This window comes from Ictidomys tridecemlineatus, chromosome 4 (assembly GCF_052094955.1).
Source record: "Ictidomys tridecemlineatus isolate mIctTri1 chromosome 4, mIctTri1.hap1, whole genome shotgun sequence".
NCBI classification, from domain to species: Eukaryota; Metazoa; Chordata; class Mammalia; order Rodentia; family Sciuridae; genus Ictidomys; species Ictidomys tridecemlineatus.
This window is the reverse complement of record NC_135480.1, coordinates 95,300,567-95,313,277: the sequence shown is the minus strand read 5'-3', so window position 1 is coordinate 95,313,277 and position 12,711 is coordinate 95,300,567. Positions and strand designations below refer to the sequence as shown.

General features: G+C 35.4%; 1 protein-coding gene across 8 annotated transcripts in view; it reads left to right on the top strand.

Annotated features, from left to right (window-relative positions):
* Ppp2r1b (protein phosphatase 2 scaffold subunit Abeta) overlaps positions 1-12,711 on the top strand; it is a 32,907-nt gene that overhangs the window by 3,432 nt on the left and 16,764 nt on the right. For all 8 annotated transcript variants that reach the window (XR_013437882.1, XM_078046975.1, XM_078046974.1 and 5 more), the window contains exons 4-11: positions 1,256-1,488; positions 1,775-1,922; positions 3,799-3,954; positions 4,153-4,267; positions 4,718-4,788; positions 5,137-5,271; positions 6,610-6,783; positions 9,647-9,707. Coding sequence is in view for 7 of the 8 variants with exons in the window: in XM_078046975.1 (XP_077903101.1) it covers positions 1,256-1,488; positions 1,775-1,922; positions 3,799-3,954; positions 4,153-4,267; positions 4,718-4,788; positions 5,137-5,271; positions 6,610-6,783; positions 9,647-9,707 (1,093 nt within the window). In the remaining variant the exon portion in view is untranslated. The remainder of the gene's footprint in view (positions 1-1,255; positions 1,489-1,774; positions 1,923-3,798; positions 3,955-4,152; positions 4,268-4,717; positions 4,789-5,136; positions 5,272-6,609; positions 6,784-9,646; positions 9,708-12,711) is intronic.

Here is a 12,711-nt window from a genome sequence, read left to right as displayed (position 1 = left end):
GGAGGAAAAGGACATGGAGAAGTGGGCAGAGTTCAAATTAAGCAACAACTCACAAATGGTTCTGTAGAGTTTGGCCTTATTCTATAGTAGTGATAGAGATTTAACTAGTGGTATTGTGTGTGAGGAAGTAATATAGACAGAGGCCAGATCATGAAAGACCCTAGCAAGTAAAATATCTTTTTAGAGGACTTCTGATAAATCCTCTAGGGAAGCTGAGTACTGTCTACCTCTGTATATCAAACAACTTTTGAAATATATTACTTGGCAGGCATAGAGTCCTTATTCTTCTGTTCACTTTGTTGATCAACGCTCTGTGTGGGGTTTTGTGTTTTTAACATGTGCAGCTTGTGTATCTTGAATTTACTTGGACTAGATGTAAACCCAGGAAGGCAGAGTTTCAGAGATTCTCTTTTACTTTTTCACTCGGTTGTGTCATATTTATTTACTAACCCTAGTCCAGATTATTAACCCCTTTGCTCTCTTCTGTAAAGCAGCAAGAAAGGTCATCTCCCAGCTCTACTCTTCACTTGATTGATCTGTGAGAAGCTCTTGCCCTTTGCTCATGGAAAGATTCTGAATATTTTCTGAAAAAAGTGATTTTTTAATTTTAATTTTTTGTAGTTGTAGATGAACAGCATGCCTTTATCTTATTTGTATGTGGTGCTAAGGATTGAACCCAGTGCCTCACACATGCTAGGCAAGTGCTCTGCCACTGAGCTATAACCCCAACCCCAAAAGTGGTTTTTGTATGAGCCTTTATAGGTTAGATGAATTGATAGTGTGGAGCCCATAGACAAGGTTGCTTGCATATCCAGAAATGGTAGAATAGTGCTCAAAATTTGACCATGGATTCAGTGACCTGACATGATGTCATCATGTAATCTTGGTGCCCAATGTTGGTCAAGGAAATATATACAAACTTGTCTGAATTTGTCTATGTATCATTTGAATCTAGTGATTTGGCTCCAAATATTATTAATATTGTGTCAAGTCTCTTCCACTGTGTCATTTGTAGACACCATCTGGGAATTGCCATCTGGGACATGGGATCTTGGCTTTCCTACAGAAGTCGTGTCTTCAGGTTGGCCACACCATATGTTATCACTGTGTGAACTGAAAGTAACCATTTGGTATGAGATAGCTAACATTCTGGTTACATGTACCACTTCCCTTTAGTCACACTAAAGGTGACAATTTGTATTTAATGTGATTCATTTAAGTTTTCTTCTCTGGTTTTCCTTTATGATTTATGCAGCCTCCTTTGGAAAGTCTGGCGACTGTGGAAGAGACTGTTGTTCGAGACAAGGCTGTGGAGTCCCTGAGGCAGATCTCCCAGGAGCATAGTCCTGTTGCTCTGGAAGCTCATTTTGTACCTCTGGTGAAACGCCTAGCAAGTGGGGATTGGTTTACTTCTCGAACATCTGCTTGTGGTTTGTTCAGCGTTTGCTATCCCAGGGCTTCAAATGTTGTCAAGGCGGAAATTAGACAGTAAGATATCACATTATTTTAGAAAAACATTTGGGGCTCTTGGGGACACATGGCTGACAACTTACACAGTACTCTGTTACCAATGAGTTGCCAATACCAGGATAGTAGAAATGATGGCATCATTTTTATCATCAAGTTGAATGTACTAGTGTTTTTATTTTGTTACTTCTATGAGTAGGAACCTAATTACTGATATTTGTGAAGTAAAACCTTTAAAATGTCTGTGTGGGGGCATATTTAATTGAGAGTATATGGTAGAAAATACTTTCATTATTTTATGCTGCAGGCACTTCCGTTCCTTGTGCTCAGATGACACACCAATGGTACGACGAGCTGCTGCTTCCAAATTGGGTGAATTTGCAAACGTTTTGGAATTAGACAGTGTGAAAACTGAAATTGTTCCATTGTTCACTAATCTAGCTTCAGATGAACAGGTAACATTAACTCTTTAGTATTTAAGGAACACAGATATGTTCCTCTCCTCCAACATCTTAAATTTCTTTTGAGTAGTTTTGATTCTTACGTTAGGATTCTTTTTTGCAAAGTTAATACTTAATTCTGTCCTTAATCCTAACTTATCTGAGTGTCCTTATGTTTCTTTCTTAACCAGACCATAATTTTTCTCTCTTGTATTGGTAGCTGTTAAAAGAGGAGGCGGCAAAGTGGAAAGGGGAGTCCTAATTAAAAAGGAAGACCAAAACTGTATCAAGGGATAATATGCCTTTGGAAATTGGATGTATTGTGAGATGGGGGAATAAAGTTTCCTGGAATTTTGACTTTAAGATAAATAAGCATAGAATGTGCTATTTGATTTTTCACTAGTATATCGTATTGCTTTGCATAATAGCAATTTTAAATCCAAGGATCTAGATTTCATTGTAGTAGAAATAGTAATAAAAATAGCAAACACCTAAATAAAGTACTTAATACAGTTACAGTTGTCATTTTGTATGGGAGCAAGAGATGATGGCTGTGAACTCAGGTGGTAATAGTCAAGATGGAGAGGATCTCCATATAAGGTTTGGAGGTGGACACGATATTTTAATACTGTTGCATTAGATGAAGGGAAGAAGAATCAAGATGTTCTAGATGGTGGTGTCATTGCTAAGATGGAGAAGTGTCTGGAAGGAGAAATAGGTGTAGAGGAGGAAATCAGAAGTTCTGGAAGATAAGTGATTAACAGATTAACAAATATTTGTGCACATATATTTTAATTTAGCATCATTTTCAAAATTCAAAAATGCTTCCATAACCATGACCAAGAATAGTTCTGCCTTTTTTTTTTTTTTAACTTTTTTACTCATTCTTATAGAAGAATGAGTGTGTCTTAGACATACAGTCAGTTATTTATTTATTTTTTTTAAATGGGGATTAAGCCAAGGGGTGCTTTACCACTGAGCTACATCCCCAGTCCTTTTTTACTTTTTATTTATTTATTTATTTTTTTGAGAGAGGGTCTCAGTAAGTTCCTTAAGACCTTAATAAGTTGCTGAAGCTGGCCTCGAATTTACAATCTTTCTGCCTCAGCCTCTTGAATTGCTAGGATTATAGACCTGCGCCACCACGCCCTTCTTTGAGTTTTTATTTATTTATTTATTTATGTATCTTTAGTTTTAGGTGGACATATTATTTTGTTTTTATGTGATGCTGAGTATTGAACCCAGTGCCTCATGCATGCCAGGCGCACACTCCACCCCAGCCCCTCTAATTGAGTTTTAATTGTATATTTCCACTTGCTCAGAGAACAGATGTGTCACGTTCACATTTGGCATTTACATTGGAAAACCAAGTTCATTAATCCCATACCTTTCTAATATTTTCTGCTGTGTCTTTCTAGACATGGTTACCTCCCAGCTGAGTCTGTCTTTGATTCTCAACATTTAAATTCCACTGGGTGCTGTGGCACATGCCTATAATCCCAGTGTTTTGGGAGGCTGAGGTAGGAGGATCTTGAGTTCATAGCTAGTCTTGGCAACTTAGTGAGATGCTGTTTCAAAATAAAACATAAAAAAGGGCTGGGGATGTGGCTCAGTGGTTAAGCACCCCTGGATTCAATCCCTGGTACTAAAACTAAAACCAAACAAACAAAAAAACATAAAATCCATTTTTTGGGGTACTAACTTCATTTGTTCTGTATATTTCTTTCCAAATCACAATCTCATGCCTAAATTTTTCTTATTGCCACTTTAAACTGAATTTATTTATTTTAGTTGCTTATTTTCTTTTTTTAAAATACAGCAGCACTGCCTCACACCACACACAGTGCTCCGTGGCTCTTGGTGTACTAATAGAAAATTTTTGTTCCTTTAGGATTCAGTGCGCCTCCTCGCTGTGGAAGCTTGTGTTAGTATTGCCCAGTTATTGTCTCAGGATGACCTTGAGGCCTTGGTAATGCCTACACTTCGACAAGCAGCAGAAGATAAATCCTGGCGAGTGCGCTATATGGTAGCTGACAAATTTTCAGAGGTAAAATGACTAGACTGGCATTTTTAAGTATTAAAAAATAAAAGAAAAAAACTCACAGGTTTGCTGTTACATAAAAAGTTTGCGAATTAATTCTTTTGAATGGATAGTGTGACAAAAGTATATACTTGAACATTGCACTGTCTTGTTCCTATTCATTATTTTGTTGGTATATTAAAACCAGTAAAAATTCTTTTATAGCTCCAGAAAGCAGTGGGTCCCAAAATCACCTTAAATGACCTCATCCCCGCCTTTCAGAACCTACTTAAAGACTGTGAAGCTGAAGTCCGAGCAGCTGCTGCCCACAAAGTAAAAGGTTAAGGAATTTAATTTGTGTTGCAACATGTGTTATGTATTATTCATTTTAGTGCTTTTTTAAATGCCTGTGAATATACATATTTTTTATTTTAGAATAGGTTTCAAATAGAGATGATTCATTGTGTGAAAATGTCATATTGTCATATAAAGTTGCTTTTTTATATTTTAAGCCAAACAATCATTTTGTCTTGTTTCTATAAAAATGCACTTAAAGATTAGGTTTGTATGTGATACATAATGGCATAAAGATGATAGACAACCTGGAAGGTTTAAGAGGTGGAGGCTGGTGTAAGGTTGGAAAAAAAAAAAAAAAAAAAAGATGATAGACAACCTGCATTTAAAATAAGAGTCATTTGCTATGATTTGATTGAACTTGCAACTGTTAAATTTCATCATTTGACTATAAAAGGTTCTATGAAAGCATTATTTTTTTCTATTTCTCTTTTAGAACTTTGTGAGAACTTGCCCATTGAAGGTAGAGAGACCATAATTATGAATCAAGTTCTACCCTATATAAAGGTACTTATAATGTCAGTTTATTTTGTTTCACTCTGCCCTGTATGAAGTTAAATTAAACCTTACTTCAATTTTGTTTTTCTTTTGCCTTAAAGCTCTTGGAGTTTTAAGGGATGAATGGGCAGATATGTTAATTTATGATATTATTTATCACTTGTCTTTATTTATTATAATTTTAAAATACTTTTTGGTACTTAGAGCATTTTATTTGGGTCTCTTGCTTAACAGATGATCTGAGAAAATGTCAACTAATTAATCTATGTTGAAATAATGTTGTCTTTAAAATTCTTGGGAGATGGTATGGAGGTTCTATTGTCTTGCATAAAAGACTTAATTTTGATTTTATTTTAGGAATTAGTATCTGATACCAATCAACATGTCAAATCAGCTCTAGCTTCTGTAATTATGGGATTGTCTACCATTTTGGGCAAAGAAAATACAATTGAACATCTTCTACCTCTTTTTTTAGCTCAGTTAAAGGATGAGGTGAGTCTGGCTATAAATTTTCTTGCTTCTGATAGTCATTAATAGGATGTGATTTTGGCATTGGGTTTCACGAAAATAGGAACCAAACTATGGATTTTTTTTTTTTTTTGGTGGTTCTAGGGATTGCACCCACGGCCTTGTGTGTGTGAAACTATGGAAACTTTTTATAAATTTTTTTTTTTTGCGGTACTAGAGATTGAACTCAGGGGCACATCAAGATACACCTCAGGTCCTTTTTATTTTTTATTTTGAGACAGTCTTGCTAAGTTTCCCAGTGGGATTTTTTTTTTTTTAATATTTGTTTAGTAGTTGATGGAACTTTATTTATCTATTTATATGTGGTGCTGAGAATCGAACCCAGTGCCTCACACATGTGAGGCAAGTGCTTTACCATTGAGTTATAGCCCCAGTCCCCCAGTCTAGTTTTGAACTTGGCTATCCTCCTGTCTGAGTAGCTGGGAGTATAGGTGTACATCATAGAGCCTGGCTATATAACTTATTTTAAAGCTTTTGGGATCTGGGGTTACAGATTACTCAGGAAATGGGGACAGGGATCTCTTAAAATGGTTTCTTTAAGTTAATATATCTTTGATTTAAAATGTTTTATTTAATTTTACAGTATCAGAAATTGTAATGATAACTAACATTTATTAAGTAATTAATATGTGCCAGGTATGATCCTGTTTTATTACATGTAATCCTCACAGTATTATGAGATTATTATAATCTTTTTTTTTAAAGAGAGAAAGAATTTTTTAATATTTATTTTTTAGTTTTCGGCAGACACAACATCTTTGTTTGTATGTAGTGCTGAGGATTGAACCCATGCCAGGCGAGTGTGCTACTGCTTGAGCCACATCCCCAGCCCTCTTATAATCTTAATAATATTCCTATTTTATACAGGAAACTGAGGGCCAGTGATCTTCAAATAACTTGCCTCAGGTTTTTCAGCAATGGCGGATCTGAGATTTGAATATATTTAATTTAATTCTAGAACCTGTATTCTTTATCATTTTATGGATTTTTCATAGAAAGTTCTGGTTCAGATCAGTTGCATTTATGTGTCTTGAATTATTTGTGTACTCAGTATTTAGTATTTCTTTTCAGTCTATCTCCCACACTCCTCATGATATTGGGGATGAAGCCAATGGCCTTATTCATGGTAGGCAAGTGCTTTGCTACTGAGCTACAACCCTACCCCTATACATTTTTTTCATTTGATTCAGTACTTTATAATTTTAAAATTTGCTTTAGTAGTTTTTACATTATGACAGTAGAACTTAAGACAGAAGACTTAATGTTTATATGTGGTTTTTGGGGACTTATGTATTTATATAGTGTCCTGAAGTTCGTTTGAATATCATCTCCAATTTGGATTGTGTAAATGAAGTGATTGGAATCCGTCAGCTCTCTCAGTCTCTCCTTCCTGCCATAGTGGAACTGGCTGAAGATGCCAAGTGGCGGGTCCGGTTGGCCATCATTGAGTATATGCCACTGCTGGCAGGCCAGCTGGTGAGTATATGTGCCTCATGAACCAGATGGTAGCATTAAATAATAGAGATTAACTATGGTAAATAGAAGGCCCTAAAGGCCTATCCGATTCTGTTCATTTAGATGCATGAGAGTATAATCTGGTTCTTGTTGCTTATAGGATGTTCTTTTGTTTTCATTATTGTATTAGCTTCTAATAAAAAAGGTATTATAGAAACACATTTCACTTTGCTGCTATCTAAAAGCAAAGCTATAGAAGGATATAATAAATTTCTTGGTGTATATACAAATTTTGTCATATTTAATACCTGTATGACATAAGGACTAATGAACAGAAAAGAAAAGGGAAATATGATTTCAAGATAAGTCAGCTTGACTTTTTGTTCAAGGCAGCTTCCCTGTTTGTCTATATACCAAGAAAAATACCCCTAAGAACCACTTTTCTGTTCTGATTAAAGGGAGCTAAGGAATCACCACCACATAGAAAAGTTTTTAATGCTAGTTATTTTGGCCAAAGCCTATATTATCATATTACCTGTTTTTGTTTGAATTTCATGATTAGTTTTAATCTGATATTACTGTAATCAAAATGTCAAAGCTGGACTTTATAGCCATATTGCTTTTTTTCTTCTTCAGTAGGTGCTCTAGACAATTCTAAGTTTGATATATTCTTACTTGTGTTGGTAGCATTTATTACAGTGTATTATAACTATTAAGATCTAGTTGAGGAGAAAATGATCTATTTTAGGGCAGGGGCTCTGTTTGGTGCTTCATTTTTAGTGGCTGCTGTAATGCTTGTAATTCATTAGGCTCTTAACATTTGTCGACTGTTGAATAAATAAGCTTGAGAAAACTCATGATATATGTCCCTGTTCTGCTGACATTAGACCAGTTTATACTTCCCCCTATTTCCATTATTTTCAGATCCCAATGTGTGGGGTTTATTCTTTTCTTAGACCACTGAATTTGTATTGCTGATTTTGGTACATGTAGTTTATGAACATGCATCTTTTTTTATAAAATTTGAAGTGTCCCTCTTCTGATTGGATGACAAAGATATCAGCATATCTTTTTTAAAAAATTTGTTCTAATTAGTTATACAAGGCAGTAGAATGCAAATTTTGACACATCATATATAAATGGAGTACAACTTCTCACTGTTCTAGTTGTACATGATGTAGAATCACAATTCCTGTAATCATATATGTACATAGGGTAATGTCTGATTCATCCTATTCTTCCTACTCCCATTTTCCCTCCCCTCCCTTCACTCCTCTCTGTCTTATCCAAAGTACCTGAATTCTTCCGTAGTCCCCACCCCCTTATTGAATTAGCATCCACATATCAGAGAAAACATTTGGCCTTTGTTTTTGGGGATTGGATTATTTTGCTTAGCACAATATTCTCCAGCTCCATCCATTTACCTGCAAATGCCATAATTGCATTCTTACTTCAGGCTGAGTAATATTCCATTGTGTATTGCTGGAATTATAGGGTGAGATAACTTCCGTCACCCTTTTCCACTATTACTTCCAAATGCTGAGGGGCGTTTTCTGTTCTTTGCTAGTGACTGTCATGGATCATTCTCCAGGGTGGAAAGCAGCTAATGGGTTTGCTAAAAACTGAAGGAAGGAGGTTGAATTTTAGTGCCATTTCTTTAAACCCCTGCTTCCCCTAGACCTGCAGTCTCTAAGGGCTGTTAACTGTACAGAACAGTATAGAAGTAAGACTAATGATGCCTGTCTGGCAGAGTGACATACGTCAGTCAGTCAGTCATGGATGTTTTGTTTAACAATTTCAATCTTTTGTTATTATGTATATTGTCCTTAATTTTTCTTTTTGTGTGAAGATTTTTAAAAATCATTTAGTCAATTCATACAATTCTCTCAAGACTGACATAGTCCGGCTTATAGACCACAGTGAGTAAATATAAAGTTAAAGCACAAATACCAGGAAATAAAAGTTAATTAAATTAAGACTGAAGGAAAATCCTCTACCTGAAATTAAAAATTTCTTCACTCTTCTAGTTGTACACAATGAAGAACTTTTGAGAACTTTTATGGTAATCTTAGTGTCTGCCAGAATCTTTCAAAATCAATCACTGTTTCCAGAACTTTTAAATTACATCTCTTTATTTAAAATATTTCATCACTGGTCAGGAATTTCATTCCTAGAATTTTCATTTAGGAATTTCAAAAAACCAAAAGTTTAAACATTAGACCTCAGAAGGTAATCACCAGTAAAGTACATATTATAGTGCTTACCCATGTTGTATGAAGCCAGGGCAAGAGGTCTGTGTAAATCAGCCTGTACTGAGGTGGCCCCATTAATAAGAGAAGCAGGGATGGAAAAGCCAGCATGGTTCTACTTGAGACTTCACACTGGAGCCTTCTATTCTTGTTCCTGCTTTATTTTCTCTCCAGTACTTTCTCCCATCATCCCAGAAATAGTCACTTTAATTGGGGATAGCCAATTCTTAGAATTGGTTGTATTAACCAAAAAGGGAAGACAAGTAAGAGTTATATTGACAGATATTTTCCTGGGTAATTTATTTTTTACAAATGAATTTTGCTTCATAGACTATCTACATTGCATTCTTCCTACTGTTCTCTAGTATAGTGTCTGGCCTCTGAACACTTTCTTCTCTCCTGTTTAGCAAGCCTGTACCATCTCACTTATGCTTCTCTTATAATTTTTATCCAGTAAAATAGATTTATAGTTAGTAAATTCCATGGTTTTCTTTTTATGGTGGTTTCATGAATTCAGCTTATTGGAAAACAAGTTTTGTTTTTGTTTTTTAAATCATTCAGGTAATCTTTATAATAGAACATCTTAATTTCTAAACTTCAGAGATGTGTGTTAATGGAATCTTCTGTATCCATAGGGTGTGGAATTTTTTGATGAGAAGCTGAATTCTTTATGTATGGCCTGGCTTGTGGATCATGGTGAGTAGACAAGTTAAAAACATTATTATGGTAATTCTAGGATTTTGCATATATCCCATTCATGTTCACATACTTTGCTTTAGAAAGGAATCCTGCTCTGACCAAGAATTTTGTCTTAACAATGTAGTGGTGAAGAAAGTCTTTGATTAAATTCCTTTTAGCTTTCTCAGAATACAAATGTGACATTTTTACTTTATTTTTTTTTTCTATCTTACCTTTATTTTTTCCATTATTCTTTGCCCTATTTTTTCCCCCCTTTTGTACTAGGGATTGAATCCAAAGGCATTTAACCACTGAGCCAGATCCCTATCTCTTTTTATTTTTTTATTATGAGACAGGGTCTCGTCTCAAACTTGTAATTCTTCTGCCTCGGCCTCCCTAGCCACAAGGATTACAGGTGTGTGTCACTGTGCCTGGCTTTTTGCTGTATTTCTTACTCATCTGATTGTGTCATCTTCAGACTCTTGTATATATACTTATTCCTTTCTTATCCTAGGGTCTTCTGCTTGCCATGCTGCCATTCAGCAACTATAGGTTAGACAGGGATTGAAATCAGATGGAAGACCTGGGTGGGAAGAAATGACTACTTGATTTTTCTGAGGTAACATATAGAGAAGGAGATATATGATAGGACGCTATAGTACAGAATTCTTAGGACTGGGAGACATTACCTGTTCCCTGGGATAGAGAGAGCTTGGATTTCTCTTTTGGGTGAAAGGAAGGTTTCCTGTTTGCTCTTTGGCTGATACTGCTATGATGCTAAGAGAGGGAGAGCTCAGAGCAAGTTAGACAAAATAGAGGAATGAGTAGCTGACTTTTGGTGAGGTCTCAAGTAGATGTATATGTACATATCTTCTTGTCTGCTAGGTAGCAGTGGGTAGCAGATATAATCTGTGTGCCACCTAGGTTCCATATCCAAATTTGGCCACTTTGTTGTGGCTTTAAACCTGATTTGGTGAATGTTGTTGAGTGCTTATGTGACATTGTCCTGTGAGCTTTGGTTCTGTATTTTGGTGGACATTATAAGCATTCTGTATCAGTTATGCAGTGTTCTATATATGCTTTATATCTGTATTGAGTTTATCTGTGAGTGCTGTGTATTTATTTGGGAGGAATGAGGATACCACAGGTAGCTGGTTTTGTTAATTGCATATTTGTATCATATGGGAGATCATATGGCTAAAAGTTATGAAAAAAAAGGAAGGGTGTTAAAAATATGTGACAATCTGTAAGGGTACACACACACACACACATATATATCTATATATAGATGATGAATACTTTTTTCCTCTAAAGTTTTCTTTAGATGGCCTGTTTTTTTCTTTTAAAATAAAACTTAAATTTTGCAAGTTATAGGAAAGTAATTCCTGTTTTCTTTAAAACTTTAAAGTGTTTATATTATTTCTGATAAATATTTTTTTATTAGTGGGAATGGTGTGTCCCAGCCGATCATTCTATACTTCCTTTGAAAGCTGGCATTCTAGATTAAGACAATTTTTAAAGTATTCCATGAGGAATCAATTTTTTTTTTTTTTTTTTTTTTTTGGTACTAGGGATTGAACCCAGAGGCACTTAACCACTGATCCAGATCCTCAGCCCCTTTTCACATTTATTTAGAGAGAGTCTCTCTAAATTGCTTAGGGAGCTTGCTAAGTTGCTAGCTTTGGACTTACCATCCTTTGCCTCAGCCTCCTGAGCCACTGGGATTATAGGTGTGTGCTAGTACGTTTGGCAAGAATCAGATTTTTTGACACATATTCTATGTAGGCTTGTACTTGTATATAATTCAGCTTTTCTTTCTCATTTTGGGGGTTTTTTTTTTTTTTCTTCCAATTTGGGAGCTGGAGAGACCCTTGTTTATTTTCCTGTAGCAGAATACCAAAGTGGGGACGTAAGCATTCTTTGAACCAGTGATATGGCCATTCTGAAATTGTTCTGTGAGTTACTGGTAATCACAAGAGTTTTCTGTTCTTTTGCTTTTGCATTTCATTTTAGAATTTTTATTGTGTTTTATAACTTGAAGAAAAACTTTGCTTTTGCATTTTAGATAAGTATTATGTAGTGATCACTGATCATCTAGATTTTTAAAAACATTTTTCCTGGTTATTAAATTATTAAAAGAATATTGTGGAAAATCCAGAGAACTTTAAGAAAAAAAAAGTGTGATTAAGCAATGTTCCTATGGTTAAGTGGTCACTATTGATCAGAGGGAGGGATTTATAAGGAAAATTATATTTTTTATAGGAGAAAGGAAAAAAGAATCAATGTTGGTGAGCATAGATTGAATTAGACACATGAAGAAACGTTACTGATCAGCTGTACCTTAAGGGGAAAGAGAGCAAGAAAGAGCAGACAAGGGGAGAAAACAGAATTATGGAATGGTTTGCATTCTTCTGTCAACAAAATCAAGAAAAAATAAGAACATAGTAGAACATAAGAACTGGCCAAGTAGAGTTGAAGGCAGTTAAGGCCTTAGTCAGGGCTGAGTACTTGTGTGCTTGGTTTCTGGTTACTCTGGCAGTGTGATCCTTTCCTATGGTAATGGCATTGTGATGAGAAAAATCTCAAAAATACATTAAAAAACAGGAATTAGAGGAGAAGTAGATGTTCTAGTTAGCTCCACCTTAGAGGAAAGGGCATAGGAGGGGTTTGGGCTTAAAAGACTGGATATTACAGGAAAGAATATTTTTTGTGTAAAAAGGTTGACTTGAGCTTGCTCCTATGTATTTCTGAATGTTCTTGATAAATTGCTTCTCCCAGAGTCTTTGGTCAGTTTAAGCATTGGTAAGAAATTGTATAGTGATTTGCATATTCTGTTTTACTTGTTTCAACATCATTGCCTAGAAGGATCTATGGACTTTGGAAAAGTTCAGTATTCTTCTCTGGAGGCCTGTATAAATTATCTGTGCTCAGGGCTGTGGCTTGGTTAGCCATTCATATCCTACCTTGAAGATTGGGCCTGGAGACAGAAAGAGAATAAGGAATCACTACCTACTACTCTTGA